The sequence below is a fragment of the Pteropus alecto genome, unplaced genomic scaffold, assembly GCF_000325575.1.
Source record: "Pteropus alecto unplaced genomic scaffold, ASM32557v1 scaffold125, whole genome shotgun sequence".
NCBI classification, from domain to species: Eukaryota; Metazoa; Chordata; class Mammalia; order Chiroptera; family Pteropodidae; genus Pteropus; species Pteropus alecto.
In genome coordinates, this window is record NW_006436888.1 from 4,015,379 (window position 1) to 4,040,025 (window position 24,647).

General features: G+C 44.0%; 1 protein-coding gene and 1 pseudogene across 1 annotated transcript; one reads left to right on the top strand and one right to left on the bottom strand.

The window, feature by feature from the left end:
• Positions 1-5,714: 5,714 nt before the first annotated feature.
• Positions 5,715-17,100, bottom strand: CUNH1orf158 (chromosome unknown C1orf158 homolog). The gene is made up of 4 exons (XM_006914425.1): positions 16,987-17,100; positions 10,491-10,604; positions 7,245-7,422; positions 5,715-5,896 (listed from the first exon to the last, which is right to left on the bottom strand). Exons 1-4 carry the CDS (start codon positions 17,098-17,100, stop codon positions 5,715-5,717), a joined length of 588 nt encoding a protein of 195 aa, XP_006914487.1.
• Positions 17,101-24,116: 7,016 nt separating this feature from the next.
• LOC112481837 lies at positions 24,117-24,235 on the top strand (annotated as a pseudogene).
• The last annotated feature ends 412 nt before the right edge of the window (positions 24,236-24,647 follow it).

Genomic DNA, 24,647 nt, shown 5'->3' on the forward strand with positions numbered 1-24,647 from the left:
GAGCCCGGTGCTGACTTCCTAAGACTAGGAGCAAAGGGAACAGAGCAGGCGAGAACAAAAGGAAGTATGAAGTCTGTCGGGGCCATGGTAGATTTCAGACGGTTCCACTGATGAGTGAAAAAAATAAAGTACGGAAGAGCCTACGCAATATATTTTTCCATGCATGTAAAATCATTCAATAGCCTTTTGCCAATGTCTCCTATGGAGTTTATATTTTATACCTGGTGGTGCCAGGTGTGGAGGGTTCCAGCTCCAGCAAGTTTCAAAGCCGGGGCCCGTGACCGAGTCAGTCTCGGGCCTGCTTCGGAGGAAGGCAGTTGCCCTTCTGACTTCGTCAGGGTTATAGGGTCAGGCCAGAGTTTCCCGCTGGACTGTTTTCCCATACAAGGTGGCATTCTGAAAGCCGAATGTGTCCCACAGACATGTTTTGGGACGATGTTTGAAAAAGTAAAATTTGTGGCCAGAGTTTAAAAATCAGATTTTATATCACAACTTACTCTCCACCATCCTTTGGGGCGGCGGGGGGAGGGGGCAGAGAAATAATCAAAAAAAAAGATCTAGCAACACCAAAGCCACTCAGCACCGTGCAGCATGGACCGAGAGGCAGCCGTTCCCGATGGGGGTTCCTGTGCAGTTCGGGCCTCCCTGTCCCTTCCCTGTCCCCCGCCTGGCTCTGGAGGCTGTGCGGTAGGTCTCATGGAGCAAGGTGCCCAAGCAACTTGACCTTAAGCCGCGGTTTTGCACCAGACGGAGGAGACCGTCCTTTCTGGTGGGGAGGATCCCTGCAGTGGGCAGAGGCGGGAAGACCCCTGGGGTGGGAGTTGGGGACCTGGGCTCCCAGAAACCGCCTGCAGCCAAGTTCCTTTGGCACCAGTGGCCATGGGAGTCTCAGTCCAGGAGAAAACAAAACCCAGTGTGAGAGCTGGATTCGGGAGCACGTGGAGTATCTGCAGGTCCATCCCATTCTCCCCGGGACCTCAGAGGCACCCCGTCCCTCTGATGAAGAAACCGGGGCTCAGGGACAAGAAGTGACGAGCCCCATAAGGTAATGTCTGGCTGGAACTGGGACCTCGAAGTGAGCCTCGCTATCCCCAAGCTCACCACCAGCCAACAGACGCTTTCCAAGAGAAAATCTGGCTTTGAATTATTTTCACGTCTGCTCGCCAGAGTTAATGCCCGTCACCCAGGAACCCTGAACTTGACACCACAGGCACCTATAAATTGGTGTCGAGTTGGCCACCAGGGGGCAGGCTTGTCCCATCCAGTGGGCCGGGCTCCACGGGTGACCCCCAGGCTTGGCTCCAAAGGGGGTGGGTTCCATAGTCAAAGCATCACATCTCCAAGAAGGAAACGACTGCCACATGAGTAGACTCGGCCTCAGGTCTGAGTTGTCCTCAGTGACCTTGACTGTTTTTGCGATTAAACCTATTGTCTTCGAATGTCAAACAGCCGCCACCACCATGGATGGAGGATTTATTCTGCACCAAGCTCTGGGCTCAGCATTTTTGTCTGAATTAGAGATGATCGTTAATAGAAGAGGAGATTCAGAGAGGGACAGTGACTTCTTCAAGGTCACGCAGCCTGTAAGCGGTGGACCTGGAGTTCTAAGGCACGCCTGTCAGAGCTCTTAAATATGCCACCACCCTGTCCCATCGCCTGGCAGTGCACTGCTCATTTTAATGCTTTGTAAGAACATTCTAGAGTCATCTAATAGGCTCCTGCTGTTGCTGGAGGAAGTCTGAGGGAACATCGGGTCCAGATGTTTACTACATTGATCTGTTATTGCAAAGAAATCGCACAAATAAAAGAAGCGCCAAGTAGCTCAGCCTACAGGAGTGGTTCCCAGCGTGGGGTCCCCGGACCAGCAGCATCAGCACCACCTGCTAACTCAGTACCCAGCACTGTTGATCAGAGGGCTGGCCCAGCATCCGTGTTTTAACAAGTCCCCCCACCCCCACCTGGCAATGCAGAGGCTCCAGGTTGAGAATCGAGACGAGGCAGGAATGTAGGAAAGAGACCTTCGCTGGCTCCATGTCTCTCTCCTTTCTACTCCTTCGGAAAGCTAAACAAATGCTCCTAACAAGGTCGCTGCTGGTGGTTGTGCAACCTGCTTTGTTGATCTGGTTGCAATGTTTTAGTCCAAACACTTAATCTGGCTCCAATACTTCCAGCCGCTGTAGCATTAACAGTCGCTTTGAAAACTGTGTGGGCGGTGCGGGGGAGGGGCAGGCCAAGGAACATTGACCAGGTGCAAGCTGCCATAGGCCTTGGGCTCCATTTCGTCCACCTTTACCCCCTCCACCTTCTGGAAAGGACGAGATGCATTGGGGGCTTCATGTAAGAGCATGTGTCAAGTGCAGAGAACGGTTCTGGCTGAATAATGCACCCCCAAATGGCCACATTCTCCTCCCCGGAACCTGTGGATATGTTAGTGTATATTCAAAAGGCATGTTGCAGATGTGACTAGAAATTTCAGATCGGGGATTCCCTAGCGGGCCCAGTGTGATCACGGGGTCCTTACAAGACAGAGGCAGAGGGGGAAGACGATGCTAGCCGCTGGCTCTGCAGATGGAGGGAGGGGCCGTGCGTCCAGGAATGCAGGTGTCCCTGGGACACTGGAAGAGGCCAGGAATGACCCACCCCAGAGTCTCTAGAAGGAACACGGCCCTGAGGACCCATCGTGGACGTCGCCCCTCCAGAGCTGTGAGAGAATAAATAAACTTGAGTTTCTTCAAGCCACTACATTTGTGGTATTTGTTACAGCAGCAATAAGAAACTAACACGCCATCTTCCTGTGCCTTTGAAAAACCTGCCAAGCTCCTTCCTAACTCAGCTGCACACGTGCTATCCCTCTACAGCCAGAGCCACCTTCTCCTCCCTGCCCACCTGTCCCCGAGCTTGGCTGCTCCCTCCTACTGTTCTGGCCTCAGCTGCAATGTCCCTTCCCTGACTAGGCCATGTCACCATGCCCCCATTACTGCTCTCCTGACACCCTATTCACTTCAGCACATGCCCAGTGTTCTTATGACCCACTGGTCCCCAAGGTCCTGAGTTCTGTAAGCTTGTCCCCCCAATGTCACTCTGTCCTGTATTTGTCTGAAACCTGCTGGGTTTAGATCTCAGCTCTAGGACTCATTCCCTATGTGGCCTCTGGCCAGTCAGTTCATCTCTACTTCCTGTTTCCTCAGCTATCAGACAGGTGTCCCTACCTTGGGGCACCTTTCATGGATGGCGGTGGTGGCAACTCAAGGAGATTGTAATAGCCCGCTGAAATGTGAAAGGGTTAAAGAATAATTAAAACCTGAAACTGGACAAAGGAAGTCTATAACTTAGGCCTAGTTTCTGGAACCCCTAACCACATTCATGAAACTTGTAACAATCATGAAACTTGTAACAATGAGCTCATACGCTAACTGCCAATTTTAGCCTGTGTAACCCTGCTTGCTTGCGTGGCATGAAAAATAATCAATTGTATATAAGCTGAAAATTACTGTTTGGCCATCGCCCATGGGAACACTGGCTATTGCCCATGGGAACATAGGCAATCACCCATAGGAACATAACATTCTAACACAAGCTTTCTGCTTCTGTACTTCCCGCTTGCACACCTGACCAGTGGGTTGACAGGTAGTGAATAGGAGAAAGATGGACCTTTGCGTTTAAGACAGAATGAGGAATGGGATTTGGGGCTTAAAATCCTTGTATCTTGGCAATTAGGGGCTGCTCCTTTGCAAGGACAGCCGCCGGCTAATAAACTGTCTCCTGGTTAAGAGCACTCAAGTTGGGTCTGGTTATTCTGGACACAACAGAGATAACCCCACGTAGGCCCAGGTTTTAACTCTTAGTTTATGCTCACCCCACAATAAATATTAACTCACTTTTTTCCTGCCTTTTTTCTCCCTTTAATTATTTGTTAGAATGTAGTAGCAAGGGCCAAAAAATGTAGAGAAAAATTCATGGAAGAATAGTTCTATGCATTCATTTTTCTGCAAAGCAGAAGAAACAACGGTTGTTTATTTGGTTTTTTGTTCGTTTTTAGCAGTGGAACATGTGAGATAGGCTGGTGGAACCAGTAGAGATGCATCGATACCAGTGGCATGGATGGGTGGCCAGGTTCTAAGGGATGGAGAAGCAGAGAGCCGATTTTTCTCTCCGAGGTTGGCAGAAGGAACCAAGGGGCTCACTTCCCCCTAGGTCAGGAATGGGATGAGCTGAGCTCTGGGAAGAATACGGGGTCTTCGGGCATCAGGATGGATTGGGGCCTGGACACGGAGGCCTGCCTTGGGGCAGGGGTTTTGGGAATGTAAATGGGGGGAGGAACGGGGGCTCTGTAATAAATCTAAAAGTAACCTCACTGGGTGATCTGATCGTGAATTCCTAACTGGGCAGGTCATAGTGGAGAGTCATGCCCCCCGGGACCTATACGAGGTTTATCTTCAACCTAAGCAAGCCCTGTTTATTGTTTTTGTGCATCTACGTCAACACGCCTTTGAAATACCTTTTTTTCAGACCCCTGGGAAGTGTAATCACCCTCAAGCAAGCACATGATCCTGTTAACTATTCTGTAATCCGATCAGAGGGATTTTCCTGCCTTGCTTGCTGCCACCTTTTCATGTAATCTTCCTTATGTTCTCACCTTAATTCTAAATATATAAAAGAAATTGCCAACTGTCATTCTGGGAAGCTTTTTTTTTTTTTTCAGTCTGTTTGGCTCAAAAAAACAAAACAAAACAAAACTCTAGTTAACTTTTATAAACATTTTTCTACAGGTTTGGACCCGCTTACATGGACAGGACGCGGCTGAACAGAGGGTCAAGTCAGGGAACAAAGGTGGGATGTAACAAACAGGGCAGAGTGTGGGTTCACTGAGGAGCCCAAAGAGACGATGGTTCGTCCGTTCATTCAGCCAATAATTATGCATAACAAATCCTGACAGTCAGAGACGGGAGATTAGGGGCATGCCGTTCTCAGCCCGAGGCCGGCCCCCACATCGGTGGCAGGACATGCCTCCGGGGGCTGCATCCTGGGCGAGGACAGCCCCGAGTCTCCGCACCAGGACAGAACCCGAGTTGTCCTGTCAGGGGGTCCACCCTCCCTCCAAAAAAAAATTCCCCATCCCCAAACTCCTAGAAAGATTCAAGAGCTCCAAGGTGGAGGGGACTCATTGTGTGTCCTCCCTTCAATTGAACCTTCGGGTTCAGAGCACCCCACCCCGGCCGAGTCAATGACAGCCTCGCTGGACCCCTTCCTTGTCCACCCCATAACCACGGTTGACTATTCCGTGTAGTTTTTGGGATGCATCTCGTAGTCAGATTCATTTCCCCCATGGGACAGACACCTCCAGAGGGCCTGTGCCAAGTTGTGAGAACCTGAAGGAGTCACCTTACTTCCCTGGGCCTCGGTTTCCCCTCATGTGAAACGAGGGAGCGGAACCGAAAGGGCCTTCCCGTTTCTTGACATTCTAAGTCTGTCGTTGGCACACGCGTGACACCCCACATTGTCAAACAGCTTTAATTGTCGGATGGAAAACGAAGGACTCTGTGGGTGTGGGGGAGGGGCGGGAATCGTAAAACACAGACCATGATTCTAAGGGCCCCTCAATGGGCCAGATTTAAACCTCGGGGTGTATGTGCAGCCTCCTGCTGTCTGGCAGGTCCAATAGAGCAGTGGGTCTCCAGTTGGTTCTGCCTGTGCTGCCCGTGGGGTGGCAGTTCTCAGAAGTGCGGGACAGGTTGCAAGCGAGGGGGAGGGACGGGGATGGCGTGCTCCCGCGGGGACAGAGCGCACAGCGGTGGTCTGGGGTAGGACGAAGTGTAAACGCTCTCTCTCAGGCCAGCCTTGCCTGCGAGCCATCTCTGCTTCAGCTGCTCGTAGAGGCCATAGTTTGTAGGGGGAGCTGCAAGGGAGAGCAGGGACTGGGTGAACAGGCCAGAAGCGGGTGGCGGGGACCCTGGCGGTTTCCCCAGGCTGTGTTATCGGGGACCTCAGCTGGCAGTGCACTGGAGGGGAGAGGCTTGCAGGAGAGCCTCAGGGTGGGGCCTGCTCCCTGTGTACTCAGGAGGGACCAGGCACAGCTAGAGAGGCCTCAGCAAAGCCAGCCCCTCGACCTGGTTGAGGTTGGTCTCGCCGGCTCCTAGGGAACTGTCCCCCCCAATAGAGAAGAGAGCACTATGAGCTTATGAGACAGCTCTCTAAGAGAAACCCTGGCGAAAGTAATGCAGAGTGACAAGCAGCTCACTCTCTGACCTATGTCCCTTTGCAGTGAAGGATAGGACTACAGAGGGAAGCATGCAAAGGATGAAGGTAGCTTGGAATGTAAATCAGATCAAAGCGCTCTCCTAAGACGGCCCTTCGAAGTCTTGGTACCGCAGGAGGAGCAGGACAAAGCCCTCGCTCCTTACTGTGGCCTGCGAGCCCTCGGGGGTCTTCCTCTACGCCTTCCGCTGGTCCCCACACAGTTCTCATTTCAGCCTCCACAGTAAAGACCCAGAGGGTGTCCACGCAGACCCGTCTCCCTCATCGGTCCACCCCGGGGATGTCCACGCAGACCCGTCTCCCTCATCGGTCCACCCCGGGGATGTCCACGCAGACCCGTCTCCCTCATCGGTCCACCCCGGGGATGTCCACGCAGACCCGTCTCCCTCATCGGTCCACCCCGGGGATGTCCACGCAGACCCGTCTCCCTCATCGGTCCACCCCGGGGATGTCCACGCAGACCCATCTCCCTTTCTAGTCATTATCTGTTTTCTTCGTAGTACACATCCCGGTCCAAAATTTTCTTACTTACTAGATCTTAAGTTCTCTGACTCATTAACAATGTCTAATCTATCTCCCCACTGGGATGACAACCCCCTGAGGGCAGGAATTCCTTCCTATTTGTCACTGCTGTGTCTCCGGATGCCACATCAAGGCACAGTACCTGGGACGTAGTCACGATTTACAGGGTGGATGACTGATACGAGTGTGCAGTGATGTCGCTCCTGCCACCTGTGGGCCAGGTAAACCTGCCGCCTCAGTGCACAGCCAAGGGCGCCATCACACAGCCAGCCTCGCCCCAGACGAGAGAGCAGGTGGCAGCTCTGGGGGGCAGATAGGACTCTTCCCCACCATCTCATTCTAGTGCTCCCCTGGAGCTGGGGTTCCCCGTGCGCATCCTTCCGCGTGAGCAGGGCACACGCCAGCCCTGTGCAGGTGTGGACCCCTTACAGCCCAGTACAGGGGGAAACCCTGGATGATAAAAATACCCAGAAGGGGGAAGTCGGCTTTCTCTGGGAGCCACTGCAACTTGTGTCCACTCCAGGTGCGGCACGGGGGCAGGCCTGGGTTATAATCGTGCCGGTTGTAGTGGTCGTCGTACGTGCTGATGAGGTGGCGATGCGCAGACTCCTGGTGGTGAGTGATCAGGTGTTTGTACGGGAGCCCCTGGGAGGACAGACACAGTGGGCATGTTACCCATCAGAGGGCACCGCCTGGCCGTGGGCCGAGACGGAAGCTGCCCGCCACGGAGGTCTGTGCTGCTGATGGACGGGACCCTCCACGGATGGGTGGCAAGCGTGGCTCTCAGGGCCACCAAATGGGGACACAATTGTGTGTCCCACCCGACGCAACTCACCTTCAAATACGCTTCCCAGCTTAGCTGCAGTCAGTGCTCTGTGTGAGTGGCCCCCAGCCTATGCCAAGTCGATTCATCCCCAGAATGAGCTAGGGGGACACATTAACATGAAAGTCAGGACATCCAGCTGAATGGGAAGAGTCAGCACCATCTCATGGCACGACCTCATGATCTGAAATTACACTCTTCCATTTGTCTCAAGTCTCATCTATCCAACATTTGTCTCAAGTCTCATCTATTCAAGTGCCTATTTCCACGGCAAGTAAAAGATGTTCAATACCGAGCCTGACGTATGCGCCTTGTATTTCAATCAGTTACCATGGGAAGAGCCAGAGAACGCTCCGTAAATTGCTTTCTCCTGCAAAGGATTTACAGCAACCTCAGCTGGAAACTCGGGGACTCTTTGGTGGCGAGTTATTTACAGAGAGAAGAAAGCCATGTTCTCCCTACTGTGGGACCTTTGCCTGAATCAGTGCTTTTCCTAAGAAAATCCTCTTGGCCTTGGCTGAAAATCCTGGTGGACAGGGCTGATTTACAGGGGAAGATAATGTTGATTCCCATGCTCGTTCTCTTGTTTGGGGCAGAAAGGGAGGTCTGTGTCTGCTGCGGTCTGGAAATGCCGCCTGCATCTAATATTTCAAGTGGTGGTTCCATAAATAAGTCAGATCACAAAGCCAGAGGGAGACGGGAGGCTGGGCGCAGACATGAAGCAGGGGTTCCCAAGATCTCCACCACCAGATGCCCAGAGTTTTGCCAATGCCAGGGAAAGCAAGTCAAAGAGGTTCCCATCAACCAAGGGGAGTCCTGGGGAGAAAAGGGGAGAGGCCAAGAGGAATTCTTACTGTTTCTCTTGGTTGGGGGCACAGCCCTGCTGTCTTGATTACGTTCCCAGGATTTTTGTTTTGATCAGGTATGGTCAGGGGGCATACACAGAGACAACTGCCTTTGAAAGAAGACCGTAAGATCTCAAGAGGAAGGGTCATGCCGCACGACACAGGGCCACGTGGGGAAGCGCCGCTGTCAGGCAGAAGGCAGAAGGAAGAGAGAACATAGCCCAGAGCCTTCTAGCGTTTTCCAAGGGAAGGAATGGGCGAGGCAGGATAGGCAAATTTGAGAAGTTTAGGATTGCACGGTTTGAATAATTTCAGCAGACTCTGGGTCCTACAGGTGTACAAGTGCCTCCAGTTATGGCTACCTGGCCCTGGAGTGATTAAAGGCAGGTGGATGTTGGCTTGGTGTGTGAGTTAAAGGAGGTGGTTGGAGACATAGGTTCTGGATTGGTTGGTTTGCATCTGAAAGACATGGGGACAGGCAAGTCATTTCCTGTCTCTAGGAATCAGGTAGCCCTGGGGGGCAGTCTGTCCAGCATTAGCCAGGCCCCTAAGATAGCAAAGCATCAAAAAACCTGATTAATACAGCTGCCTGCAGAAAAGCACAGGAAGGGGTCTTCCCTGGGGAATGATAACCTCCTCTATGCAAGGTCATTTGGAAGAGCCCATCAGCCCTCGCCTAAGAAGGGAGAAGAGGAGGAGGGATGGCAGATGAAAAGGGAAGCTGTCCTGGGGGAGGCGGGGCGGGGTGCAGAACGAAGCACTAAGAAGAGCTTTGGGGGCAGAAGCAGCCACACAAATAGGCCATTTGAACAGAGCTGTTAAGAACGGATATCCAATTGCTTGGTTCTATTTCATGTGTGCATTGGAGTGGAGGGTGTGTCTTAATTTTAGCCAGACCGTATGTATGTGTGGTTATCTCTTCATCAGGGTCTGTAATGGGTCCAAAGGTCTTTAAGCAAAGGCACTTAGTGTGTATTGAGGATGATGCTAAATGCCTCATTGTACCCAGACGGCTGCTGCCCGGAAGCCTTGGATCGTGGGTTCTAATTTTTACTTCCTCATATTGAAATCCACGTGCATCTTCGGTGCACACTATTGGCAAAGTTGCAGTGCCAGAGCATGGTCCGAGGATGTCGGCGTGGTCCAGGGCTTCCAGTACGGCCTGGAGATGCCAGCACCCACCAGAGATGCCAGCACGGCCCCGGGGTGCCAGCGCAGAACTGAAATTCTGGAGGTTTATCCTGACACAAATCCCCAAAGGCAGAAGACGGAGACTCAGCCCCAGCAAATGATGACGAGGTCTGAGAGCTCTCTGCTTGGTTTGCAGAGCAGCCACCTGCTTAGTTACTTCCCAACCAGCTACACGGCTCTAGACGAGACACTTTGATCTGAAAATCAATTCCGAAATGCTCCCATTCTGACAGACGTCCACTCCTCATTCTATGCCTTCCTGCCCCCACCCTGAGTTCAGGCACGTGTGGGATTAGAAGGTGGGAGAGGGTGTCCTGAGGTTGCTGTGCCCTGCTCCCTGCTCGGAGGCCTGGATCAACAAAATGCATGACCGCCCAGTCGGTGAAAGATTGCCGAATGGTCTTCGACTTTCTATTCAAAAGAACAGGAAGCTGGGGCAGAGATGACACAAAACGCTGTCATCGAAACATCACCACTACTTGCTACCGGAGCAGCTTATGTGATTCCCCACTGTAGTCACCTTAATTCAATACTAGCCACACGGGGTGTGTGTGTGTGTGCGCGTGTGTGTCTGTGTGTGTTTCCCACAGCCGTAGCCTGGGTCCTGTTGGATGTGTGTGGAGGAAGCAGGGAAACGATGCTGGAAAGTGCTCCCAGCTTGAGAGTGGACAGACCTCTGCCGAACAGGTCAATAAGGGCGAATGCTATTCTCAGCCCCCAGACTGGGAGGGTATTCACGAGACTACCTTCTGCGTTCCCTAAAGGGAACTGGGCCCAGAAGAAGGTGGCCGGTGGGGTCTCCTGAGGCTTGGGGAGGGGCCCAGCCCAAGTGTGGGACCCCCACTCCCTCTTACCTCAATTCTCCTCTTCCCATACCACCTGGAGATCTGGTCCGGTCTGTGGCCGGGGAAGGGGACGTAGTCTTTCCTGTGAATGCACTGGGGGGTTTTCTCTGTGGCTTTGGTGAACTGGAAAAGATCAGATATTCAAGACAGCTTCTGGATGTCCCTTCGCAAACTTCTGCTGCAAGCCCTCACCTTCTGGGCCATTGGAATCTGGGCAGGAAAAGGGGCAATACAGACCCCAGGGCATCCTGCGTAATACAGGCTTAATCTCACCCTCCCAGCTTCTAGTATTTGAAAGGAAGTGTGCTCAGAAACGTGGCGCCCCGCCATCCAAGCCCCCGTGGGAAAGCTGTTGTTGGTGTCACCTGATCGCGCCTCGCGGTCTCTACCTGCTTCCTGTCTCGTCTTCTCTCTCCGTGCTCCTGCCCACCGCTTGCCTCCTCCCTTTCTTGTTCTTCTTTGTCCCTCATTGTCCCCAACTCACTCTTTTCCCCCATTACATTATGTTTTCTGATCGATATTTTTAAAATTTATTGTGGTGATATACCCATAACAAAATTTTTCATCTTAATCATTTTTAAGCGTACACTTCAGTGGCATTATGTCTCAAGGTGCCTCATGCAACTGGAATCACATGGTATTTGTCTTTTTGTGACTGGCTTATTTCACTTAGCATCGTGTTCTCGAGATTCATCCAAGTTGTAGCATATGTCAGAATTTTTGTCCTTTCGAAAGCTGAATAATATTCCATTGTATGTATACGCCACATTTTGCTTATCCATTCATCTGTCGTTGGATTGCTTCTACCTTTTGGCTTCTGTGAATAATGCTGCTATGAATGTGGATGTACAAATATTTCTCTTCAAGATCCCACTTTCAATGACTTAGAGTGTATACCCAGAAGTGGAATGGCTAGGTCGTATGGTAATTCTATGTTTAATTTTTTGAGGAACTGACAAACTGTCTACCACAATGGCTGTACTACTCTACATTCCCACCAACAAGGCACAAGGATTCCGGTTTCTCCACATCCTCCACCAACATCTCCACCAACCCCACATCTCCACCAACACTTGTTATTTCCTGTTTTTCTTTTTCTAATAGCCATTCCAATGGGTGTGAAGTGATATCTCGTTATAGTTTTGATTTGCTTTTCCCCGATGATTAATGATGTTGAGCATCTTTTCATGTGCTTGTCGTCCATTTGTCTATCTTCTTTGAAGAAATGTCTGTTCAAGTTCTTTATCAACTTTTAATTGGGGTGTTTTTGTTGTTGTTGGGTTGTAGGAGTTCTTTATGTACTCTGAATATTATTCCTTTATCACATATAAGATTTGTAAATGTTTTCTCCCATTTCATGTGCCGCTTTTTTGTTCTGTTGATTGTGTTCTTGGATGCATTAAAGTTTCTAATTTCAATGAAGTTCTATTTATCTATTTTTTCTTTTGTCGCCCATGTTTTTGGTGTTATATCCAAGAAATCATTGCCAAATTTAGTATCCTATGTTTTCTTCTAAGAGTTTTATAGTTTTAGGTCTTCATCTAGGTCTTTGACTCATTTTGAATTAATATTTACATATGGTACAAGGTAAGGATCCAACTTTATTCTTTTGCATGTGGATATATAGTTTTCCCAACACCATTTGTTGAAAAGACTGTCCTTTCTCCATTGAATGGTCTTGGCACCCTTGTTAAAATCATCTGATCAGATATGTGAGAGTTTATTTCTGGACTCTTTATTCTATTTCATTGGTTTACATGTCTGCCATTATACAAGTATCCCACTATTTTGATTATTATAGCTTTGTAATAAGTTCGAATCAGAGAATGTGAATCCTCCAACTTTGTTCTTATTTTCAAGATTTGTCTGGCTATCCAGAGTCTCTTGAGATTCCTAATGAATTTTAGGGTGGATTTTTAAATTTCTGCGTAAGAAAATCATAGAGATTGCATTGAATAGATAGTTTTGAGTATTATTGATATTTTACCAATATTAAGTCTTTCAATCCATGAACACAGGATATCTTTCCATTTATTGCTGTCTTCTTTTATTTCTTCAATAATGGTTTTAAGTTTTTAGTGCACAAATTTTTTACCTTCTTGGTTACACTTATTCCTATGTATTTTATTCTTTTTGATGCTATTATAAATAGAAGAATTGTTTCCTTAATTTCCTTTTTAGATTGTTCATTGTTAGTATATAAAAATGCAAGTGATTGGTGATGTTGATTTTATAATCTGCTACTTTGCTGAATTTGTTTATTAGTTTTAACAGTTTGTGTGTGTGTGTGTGTGTGTGTGTGTGTGTGTGTTGTCTTTAGGGTTTGGTACATATAGGATCATGTCATTTGCAAACAGATGACTTTACTTCTTCCTTTCCGATACCTTTGCCTTTTCTTTCTTTTTCTTGCCTAATTGCTATGGCTGGAACTTTTAATACAATGTTGAAAAGAAGTGGCAAGAGAAGGTATCTTGTCTTAGAGGAAAATCTTTTGGTCTTTTACCATTGGTTCTGATGTTAGCTGTGGGCTTTTCAAATATGATCTTTATTATGTTAAGGTAGTTAAAAGCTAAGTAGAATTCACCCGTGAAGCCATCTATTCCTGGGTTTTTATTTTTTGAGAGGTTTTGATTACTAATTTAATTTCCTTACTAGTTACAGGTCTATGCAGATTTTCTATTTCTTCATGACCTTTTCCTCAATACATATTATAACATTTTTTTAACATTTCTTGACTTAAATTCTATTTTTTATGATGTTAGTATTGTCACTCCACTTTCAGTTACTATTTGCATGGGATATCTTTTTCTATCCTTTCACTTTCAACCTATGCACAGTCTTAAATTTAAAGACATTCTCGTAGACAGCATACAGTTGGATACTGTTTTCATTCCCCTATTCTGCCAATCTATGTCTTTTGATTGAGAGTTTAATATACTTACATATAAAGTAATTACTGTTAGGGAAGGACTTACTTTTGACATTTTGTTATCTTTTTTTCTGTGTCTTACAGGGTTTTTCTTTCCCTGATTTCCTCCATTACTGTCTTTCTTTGGGTTTGGTTGATTTTTTTGTAGTGGTACATTTTTATTTCCTTCTCATTTCCTTTTGTGTCTTTTCTAGAAATATTTTTGTAGTTACCATAAGTATTACATATAATATTCTAAAGTTATAACAATATATTTTAAGTTGATATCAATTCGACTTAATTCATATATAAAAATTCTACTCCTGTACAGCTCCACCCTCTTTCACTTCATGTTATTGATGACAGATTGATATATTGTGTACCCATCAAAATAGATTTATAATTATTTTTATGCATTTGTTTTTTAAATCCTGTAGAAAATAGTGGAGTTCCAAACCAAAATTATGGGAATAGTGGTTTTTATCTTTGTCCATGTATTTATCTTTACCAGAAGACTTTATATTTTCATATGGCTCTGCGTTACTGTCTAGCATTGCTTCATTTTAACTTCAAGGACTCCCATTAGCATTTTTTTGTAGGGCAAGTCTAGTGGTAATGAATTCCCTCAGCTTTTGTTTATCTGGGGATGTTTTCATTTGTGTCCTTCATTTTCGAAAGACAGTTTTGCTGGCTGCTATAGTATTCTCAGTGGATAGTGTTTGTTTGTTTGCTTGTTTGTTTGTTTGTTGAACATTTTAAATATATCACCCCAGTGCCTTCTGGCATGCAAGGTTTCTAATGAGAAATCTGCTGATAATCTTAGAAAGGCTTTTCATATGTGATGAGTCATTTTTCTCTTGCTGCTTTCCAGATTCTCTCTGTCTTTGACTTTCAACAGTTTGGTTATAATGTGTCTCTGAGGTGGTCTCTTTGGATTTATTCTATTGGAATTTATTAAGCTTCTTATATTTGTAGATCTATGTCTTTTCTTCAACTTTAGGAAGTTTTCAGCCATTATTTCTTCAAATAACCTCTCTGCCCCTTTCATTGTCTCTTTTCTCCCACAAAGTGTGTATTGGTCAGCTTGATGGTGTCCCATAAGTCCTTAAGCTCTGTTTACTTTTCTTCAACCTTTTTTCTTTTTGCTCTTCAGACTCAATAATTTGAAATGATCTGTCTTCAGGTTTTCTGAATCTTTCTTCTGCCTGTTCAGATCTACTGTTGGATGCCTCTAGCGAATTTTTTCCATTTAGTTATTGTACTTTTCAGCTCCGTAATTCCTGTTTAATCCCTTTTCATAATTTCCATCTTTTTATTGATTTTCTTGCTTTATTCATATATTATTTCCCTGATATCCTTTGACCCTTGAACAACACGAGTTTGAACTGCATGGGTCTACTTACATGTGATTTTTTTTATGATATTAGTATTGTTTATGATTTTAATAAGTACTGTAAATATATTTCCTCTTCCTTATGATTTTCTTAATAACATTTTACATTCTCTAACTTGCTTTATTGTAAGAATATTATGTCTACACATATATCATACAAAATACATGTTAATTGACAGTTTATGTTATCAGTAAGGCTTCTGGTCAACAGTAGGCTATTAACAGTTAAGTTTTGGAGGAGTCAAAAGTTATACATGGATTTATGACTGAACGGGGTAGGGGAGGGGCCAGGGGGTCAACACCCCTAACATATTGTTCAAGGGTCAGCCATAGTTCTTTGTCCATGTTTTCTTTCAACTCTTTAAGTATAAGACAGCTGTTTTAAAGTTTTTGTCAGATACTTCTGATGCCTATGTTTCTTCCGGAACAGTTTCTACCACTTTATTTTTTTCCTAAATGGGCCACGTTTTCCTGTGCCTTTGTATACCTTATGATATTTTGGTAAACATTGGGCATTTGAAAAAACAGTCACATCTCCTAGTCTTTGCAACTTAAACTTTGCTCCACTTAAAAGAAGATCTCTACTAACCAGCAGGGCAGGTTCTGAGCCTTGGAATTAGCCTGGTGTGAAGGTTTACGTTCTTCTCAGGACTTCTCTGAGCATGCCTCTTGCCTGGGTGTGTGTGTGTGTGTGTGTGTGTGTGCGTTTTCTCTATATACATGGCTTCTTTAAAAATGCTTTAATTTCCCAGAGTCTCTTCTCTGCTGCTTCTCAGGGCTTTAGATGTTCTGTCATATTTCTCTCCCTGTAATCTCTTGCCTCAGTCATGTTTAGGTCTGTAGTCCCCTGGCAGCTTTTCCTAGCTGTGGCTACCACTGCTTTTCACAGCTTTTCTTAGCCTGAAATATGAACTATACCACTTTTCCCTATCTGAGTTGTGAGTTATGCAAAACAGCAATCAGTCCCTCAGGCAGCCCCCGGGCAGGTGAAAATGTTTCTCTATGCCCTCTGGGGTGGAGAGAGGGAGTCTGGCCCTGCTTCTCACATGTGGCTCTGTGCTGTGATGGGGAGGAAATGCGGGGGAGGGGGAGTAAAAATACCATGGAATTTCCTACCATTTTGAAAGGGGCTTTTTCTCAACTGGGCATTTGATTGGCTACTGTAGATCTTTGAGTGTTTTTCCAGAGTTCCTACATAGTTATTTTAGCTAGGTGATAGTAATTTTTAAATGTTTCCTTGGAAAAACAAGGACCTGGAGTTTCTTAATCTGCCACATTTCTTACATCACTCGAACTTATTTTTTTTATGCAATCTCCCCTAGGTGGAGGACCAGCCCATAATATCCCTGGGTACTGCCTTGCCCACAGGATCCTGAAGGGGTTAGTGGGACAGTCCTTCTTGCCCTTGGAACTGACACACCCAGCTTTCCACACAAGGCCAAATGCAATCAGATCTAACAATGGCTATAGGCCATGTCTGTCCAGAGGGGTGGTGAAAGCAAATGTCCTCTATAAAAACAGCCTTTTCTAGTTCTCAGAAGAGAACTAGAACTAGTTCACCCTCATTTCCTTGCCCATTTCCCAAGAAGACATGAGGTTATCTAGATGTCTCTGCAAAAATTTAAGTGGCTAAGTCTTGATTGCCACAAATGAAGATATTTAGTTTTAAGTAGGCCAATTCAAGCTAAGTATTTTGTAATGTCCTTTAAAGTACATGGGATACCAAAAACTAATTTATTGTGTTTGAAAGTAAAAACTGAACTGCACAGGAAGGGCAAGGTTGTGGACCAAGTGTCAGAGAATAAGCAGTTCCTCCCCAGACTTCAGTTCAGGGACTGTTAAGCCTGCCTCGGCAGGTACCACGTTCTGGAAAGGGCCAGGTAAGGGAGAGCAGACATTCTTCAAATCAAGGTGCAGAAGAATTAGGGGCAGGGACCATCAGATGCCTAGAAACAGTCCACTGAAAATAGTATTATGGGTCAAAACTATATTGCCTAATGTTCTATGGTGTTTTCAAGATACAATGGGGACCTTGATGATTGCTTGAATATAACTCCCCTATGTAGAGCACAGAGACCCTAATGCCACATTCTTAAGATGCAACCATCTATGGCCCTTGATTTGAAAATAGTAATGACCTCAGTCCTACCCCTCCCTGCCAGTCCTCCCTCTGAGCCCTCTGTCTACCTTCTCTCTTTCCTTACCTTCCTCCTCTCTTCCACCCAGTTTCCAGTGAGCACTCTGGTTGAATACTTGGCCTCAGTCTTCCAGCTTGGAGTATAGAACGACTGTGGGCTCACCGCAGTCAAAAACTGCATGGTGAGGGTTCACCTCAGGTTTCTTTGACTTGACACAGTTTAAGGTTTGGGGGGCAGGGAGATGTTATGAGGTTGCTGAATTTGAGGTGGCTTTTTTCCTCACAGCCACTCTTCTGAGGGTGACACCCTGCCAACTTCACAGCATAAAGGGGCCTCGAGAGTTCACTTTCAGTCTCCAGGGAGAGGTGACGTGATCTTGGATTCCCTAGTGTTGACCGTCTCCATGGTGATAGACTCTGAGTATAAATACTCTCCTTAAGGGAACAGCTGATTCTTCAAGAGCAAAATTGACCCCTACAAAAACAAATAAAATCAACAACAACGATAAAAGCAAGGGCCAGAAAGACCTGGATCCTGTGTTGTCACCCCATGAGAGACATCATTTTTGCTGCATATTTACAACTAGGGTGAGTTGAGATGATCACATTCTACTAGTTAATGAGTGCTGATGTGCTGGGACCATACTGGGACATTTACATGTATTCATTGTTCAATCCTCACAGCAACCCTAATGAAGCTAGTGCCATTATTGTATTCATTTTATAGATGAGGACGCTGAAGCAAAAAAAGATTAATAGCTACCTAAAGTCATACATGTGAGAGAGCTGGGATTTGTATATACTTCGATTCGGGCCTAAACCACTGGGCTCAGCACACCGTCTGTCTGCCCCTTTGCCTAAGGAGTTTCCAGGAAGAATCCTATCTTTGTGCTCGAACTGATACAACATGTGTTCATCTCACAATCATTTTGTCGAGCACCTGCTACATCTTGGACACTGAGCTGGAGCTACAATGCATCAATGAGTAAACCAGGGGCCTACCCGCTACAAAGCTCAGTGATAGAGTCCATGATCTTGCTTACTCACTAAGCAAAAAAAAAAAATCAGGAATGACCTAAATATCTATCAGCGAGGGGCTGGTTCAATAAATGGTGGTACATCCATATAACAAATTACTCTCTAGCTATTTAAAAATATTGACATACAATGATGCCTATAACATATGGTGAAGTTAAAGAAGCAGAACCCAGTCAGCAGTAATGTAATGGCTATGTGTAGAGCCTTAAGGATGATAGAGTAATCCGGGGGACACGTTTTGTAAACTATGTAAATGTCTAACCAATGTACCGTATACTTAAAAGAAATAATTTAAAAAATAAGGACGTAGAGAGAAAACCTCAAACTAGCTAGCCTATACTTTAAGAAGCTGAAATGTACATATGGTGTCAATGTGAATTTCAAATCTAGATGAAAATAAAGGTTTAAAATAAAGGTTTAAAATGTAGAAGAAGGAGGAGGAAAAGAAGGAGGAGGAGGAGAGAAAGAGGAATAGGAAGAAGGAAGAAGGAAGAACAAGAAGAACAAGAAGCAGCTCAACATTTTGTCATCGGCAACAACTACTGTCCATTGCTTTCTTTGGAGTGACAGATTAACTTCACTCATTTTCAAGAGGATGTCTGCCAAGCGTTCCAGTTTGAATATCCAGCGTTCGTTTCCCAGTTTTTCCTTCAAATAAAAATGGAATTTCATTTTTAAAACTCTCCGCTTTCAAGCTAAAAGTAGAATTTTAGAAAACCACTGTGGAGCTTGTTGGCTTCCTAGCCCTTACATGCTTGTCAGCAATGAGCACCAGGAGACATGTACTGTGTACAGAAAAGTCATAGCAGAAACAGCTACATGCGACGTAGGTGAATCCTAATATAATTAACCATGTCGAAAAAGAAACCAGACTCAAATGAATATATGCTACAGGAGTCCATTTATACAGAGACCACAAACAGGCAAAACTGTGTATTCACGTTTAAGAAGGCATCCTTCAGTGCTAAACATATAAAGAAAAACAAAGATGTGATTGCTACAGAAGTCACGCTGGAGTGGGAGGAGGCATGTGGAGACCTTCTGGGGTGCTGGCAATGTTTTATTTCTTGACCTACATGCTGGTTTTGTGGGGCTTCGTTTTACCATAATTCATTTATTTTAATGTACTTTTTCATGTTTGTGTTATATTTTACAATAAAAAGTTCTAAAGAATGAAGCTACATAGAACGCATGGCTCCCCTGAGCTTTGAATGCAAGGACAGCCCCTCTTCCTGGCTACAGCTTTGCCCGGACTGCCGTCCTTGCCAAACAGAGGCTTGTTCTGCTTTGTGGTATATTGTCCATGTCCTTTCCCCATCACACGGTTAGTTTCAAGATGAAACAAAGAGTTTTCTAGAGTTCCTCTAGTTCTGTTTAAAGGCCGTTGGAAAAATACTTTCTCTGAGTTACCTACTGGAAATCAAATGTATTCATTTGTAGCAAGCAAGGCTACAGGGTCTGGTGCTGCTGCTACAGACAGATGGTGAGCAGAGCTCAGAGGTTTAGGCCTGCATCAGGTGCCCTGAAAGAAGTGTGGGGATCTCCCAGGGAACCTTGGCTCTAGGATATATACCAGGGAGTGGAAATGCTGGGTCATAGGGTACGTGTGTCTTTGACTTTGCTAATGCTACACTATTTGTCAATGTATCAATTTCACAAATAGTGCATCAGTGCATATCAGTGCATCGATGTTTCTATTTCTCCACACTTTCTAGAACTTCCCATCATCCCAAACAACAAGTCATACCTATTAAGCAGTAACTCCCCACTCTTTCTTCCCCCAGGCCCTGGGATCTACTATTTTACTTTCTATCTTGATAAATTTGCCCATCCTAGGTATCTCATATGAGTGGAATCATACAGTATTTGCCTTTTTACATCTGGCTTCTTTCCCTCAGCATAATGTTTTCAAGGTCCATCCACGTTGTAGCCTGTGTCAGAATTTCATTCGGAAATTCTTTTTTCAGAAAGAATAATGGCTGAATAATAACATTGCATTATACGTACATACTGCACTTCTTTATCCATTCATCTGTTGGTGGACACTTGGATCGTTTTCACCTTTCGGCTCTTGTTACTAATGCTGCTGTGGCCATTAGTGTACAGATATCAATCAATCTTTTGAGTATATGCCTAGGAGTAGAATTGTCACCACAAAATTGTTTTCCGGTGTCCACACCATTTTACGTTTTCACCAGCATTGCCCAAGAGTTCCTATTTCTCCATATCCTCGCCAGCATTTTTATTTTTCATTTTGGATAATAGACCGTCCTAATGAGTATGAAGTGATATCAAATTGTAGGTAATATTATAGTGTAGCTTTGATTTGCATTTCCCTAATAATGTTGAGCATCTCTTCATGTGTTTATTGACTATTCGTCTATCTTCTTTAGGGAAACATCTATTCAAGTTCTTTGCCCATTTTTTTAATTGGGTTGTCTGGGACTTTTGTGGTTGCGTCGTAGGAATTATTTATATATTCTGGATAAAAAATACTCGAATGTTTTCTCTCATTCTGTGAGTTGTCTTTTCACTCTCTTGATACTTTCTGTTCCTATGTATTTTATATTTTGTGCTACTTAAATGGATTATTTTTGTTTCATTTTCAAACTGATTTTGGCCTATATTTTAAAATGCAGTTGATTTTTTATAAACAATAACGTTATATCCATCAACTTCATGTACTCGTTAATTATAATAATTTCTCTGTAGATTCTTTGAGAATCTACATGTAGGATCATAGCATCTGCAATTATTAACTCCTTTTCTATCCTTATCAGTTTTATTGTCTTTTTGCATTGGCTACAACCCAGTACAATGTTGGATAAAAATGATGGTGAATAACTCTTGTCCTGTTTCTGATATCAAAGGAAAAAAAGTTCAGTGTTTCATTATTATGCAAATGCGCTGAGAGTCTTTTCATAAATGTTTTGTTTTTTGCATCTAGTAAGATAATCACATAGTTTCACTGAATCTATCAATGCCATAAATTACATTGATTAATTCTATAAAGTTAAACTGATCTCGCATTTCTGTTATAAACCCAACTTGTCATGATATATTACCTTTTTCATAGATTGCTGGATTCAGTTGGCTAAATATTTTTTAGAAAAATTTTTGTCCCTATATCCATGAGTAAGATTTTTATGGCCTGTAATTTTCTTTTCCAATGTCCCTGTAGGAATTTATTACTAAGTTAGCCTCATCGAAAGGGAATACTGCTTTTTATCATCTCTAGGTCAGTTTATGTATAATTAACGTTATTTTTTTCTTCGAATATTAAGTAACTCAAAGCATCTGGACCAGGAGATTTCCATTCCGTTTTGTCGGAAGGCTTTCCATTTTAATTCACTATCTTTCATTAACTGATCAGATTTCCTCCTTCCTTTAGTGTCAGCTCCATAGGTTGTGTTTTTCTAGAAATTTACTCATTGCAACTAAATTTTCAATTTTTTGGCATATGTTGTTCATAATGTCTTCTTATTATCTTTTAAATGCCTCCAGGATCTGTACTGAGGTCCCTTTTTATTCCTGGTATTTGCTAATTGTGCTTTCTCTCTCTCTCTCTCTGTTTTTTTCTTTTTCAGTCTCATCGGATGTTTCATCAGTCTTTTCTAAGAGCCAAAATGTGGTATTGTCGATCCCTTCTGTTGTGTGATTATTTTACACTTTAGGGATTTGACCCAAAAGATATTTAAAAAACCTAAAAAGATTTTTCAAAGATTAAAAAAGTATAAAAATGCTTTTTAATACTTAATCTTTCCATTATTTTCAATCTTTCAATTCTCCACCATTATATTTTAAATATTGCTTCTGCATTCTTTCTCCTTATGTTCTTGGGTGCCAGTTAGGTGTTTGCTGTGCCCTCTCACCAAATCTTCATGCCTCTTGCTCCCTTTTCTGTATTTGCTATACTTCTGTCTCTCTGTGCTTGATTCTGAAGTTTCTTCCGACCTATATCCCAGTTCATATGTCTTCTCTCAAATGTGTCTAATGTGAAATTAAACCCATTCACTAAATATTTAATTCGATTTGTTGCATTTTTCAGTTCTAAAATTTCTGTTTGATTCATATACATTTTATATATATGTGTATATATATGTGTGTATATATATATTCACACATATATATATGTATATATACACACACGATGTCATGTTTTACAGTTCCTAATTTTTAATTTTTTACCATCTACTTTTTCAGATTACCACTTTTGCCTTCCAAAATTTCAAATTTATAGATTTATAAATCTATAGATTTAAAGATTACATTTATGTAGATTGTATTTAGAAATCTGTTTATATAGATTTTATCTCTTTGGACATAGTAAACGGAGCTATTTTACAGTCTTCGTCTCCTTTTTATCCGTTTTTTTCCTTCTGTTTCTGTGGGTTCCTGTTGTTATCTCTTCTCACATGCCTGGTATCTGAAAAACTATTTACAAAATTAATGAAAGGCCTAAGATGATATTATGTTCCTCCAGAGATGATTGCCATTTGCTTTTCCAGTCACCTGTGGACATTAGAAATTAGGGATCACTTTAACCCAATTTAGGGGTAGACATTTTTGGTCACGGTATAATCACAATCCTGCCTGCCCAGTGCTGTGCTAGAGGGTCTACAGCATATTCTGCAAGCCCACAGGAGGAGGATCTAACATTCTGGATATAGAGAGGCTTAGTGGAGCAGATTGTGCCTAAAATGAGACTTGAGAGGTGAAGGATGAATTGACTTCTCCTCTCCTGGTCCAGTATAGCCTAGAAACACTTCTTAAAGATGGCAGATCAGCTTGGGGTTATTGCACAGGCAACCGAACGGGGGTGGGTGGTGGACTTGGAACTCAGATGCACTTGGCTTCAATTTCCTGTTCTACCTCTCATCAACTTTCTTGGCCAAGTCAGCCTTGGTTTCCTAATCTATAATTTGGGAGTAAGTATCACATAGTTCATAAGATTATGAGAATTTAGTGAGATGATACGTATGAAGCACTTTGTAAAATGCCTGTCACATATAAAGGATCGATAAATGTTTGATCCTTTCTTCTTTATGTAGCTGAAGCAAGTCTATTTTAGTAACAAAATCCATCCCTTTCTCTATATTAGAGAAGTGTATTTGGGACGTTGGGGCAGCAATATCTCAAAGGGAGTAATTCTAGACCTTCTTTGAATAGAGGGTTCCTCAACAAAAAAAGCAACTTGTTATCTCCACCAAGGGCTCATGAACAGCACCCCCATAACTCTGTCTGATCAACAGCAGATAACCTAATCATGACTCACACAGATTCGGCATGTTTTACCTATGTCAGCTCACTTGCACCGCATAAGGTCAGACGCACACCTGCAGGCACGAGATATGTTTACCCCCATTTCAAGGCAAGAAAACTGAGGACTGAGGATCTGGGAGGTGAAGTAAATGTTGAGACTCTGACTGGCTCCAGGTCACAGGTGCTTCATCCCTCTGCTTCCTGGGAGAGGCCTCATGATGCAGCAACAGCAAACCCAGAATACACCTCTTCAACTTAAAGTGAAAAGTGTTCTGTCCTTTCGTGATGACATAGGCAAGGAGTTCTTTCAACTTAGGAATGGAGATGGACCTTTGAAGGTTTTTACCTATGACTCAAAATGCTTTGAAACTAAACCCTGGGCACTACTTTATCTGATTCAACTTTGTGCTGCAATTTGCAAAGACACCCAGCTGCAGTGTTGAAACAGTGGTGTTCTGGCCAGGGAACAAAGCAGGCCCTGGCAACCCTGTGGAAGGAGGAGCCAACTTGCTGACTCTGGCATCCTTTGCTTTCTTAGATGGAAGAAAGGAGGTTACAAGCAACAACCCGGTCAGACTGCAGCTTGCCCCAGTTCCTCCACTGCTTCAGACTTAAGCAATTTTCCTTTGAAAACATAGAAGTGCCGTACCACCTTGGGCCACCTGCCAATTGTCAAGCGAATTTTCTCTGTTTTCAGGATTGGTGGTTATGATCCATCTACTTCCCTCCCAGCTGAGATCTTTTGGGAAAAAAAAAGGAATGAGACAGGCATTTTGGTAAGGTGCCCAGTTAACAGTCCCCTTTTTTTGAATCTATAATAAAGAATCACACATGCACAAGGGGACATGTGCAGAAATATTCACTATAGACTTGTCTGTTTTAAAAAAGCTGAAAAGTGTCTACGGCCATCCTACCCTGAACAAGCCCGATCCCGTCTGATCTCGGAAGCTAAGCAGAGTCGGGCCTGATTAGTACTTGGATGGGAGACCACCTAGGAAGACCAGCTGCTGTAGGCATAAAAAAATAAAAAATAAGGGATTGTAAGCTGACAAGGTCCTTGCAATCTGTGAGGTCACCCAAGGGTTGCCTCACCTAAAAACAAACAAACAAACAAACAAATAAATAAATAAATGTAAATTCAATTAGTTTAAATCAAGAATTAAGTTTTTGACATATTATATTTGTGATTACTGATACATTTTTACATATAATTTAATTATTTCTGCATATATTTATTTTAGTTATCCTGAATATATTTTAATTATTATGGTAAAAGTCTCATAATTCTTTCCCAAACTTTTCTAAAATAGCTATTATTTAACAAAATGCTTTATATGTAACCTCTTAGTGTTAGAGCTCCAAATGTGTTTAAATATATTTAATAAGAGATTTATTAAAAGTTTACATAATTGAATTTGACAACATCTC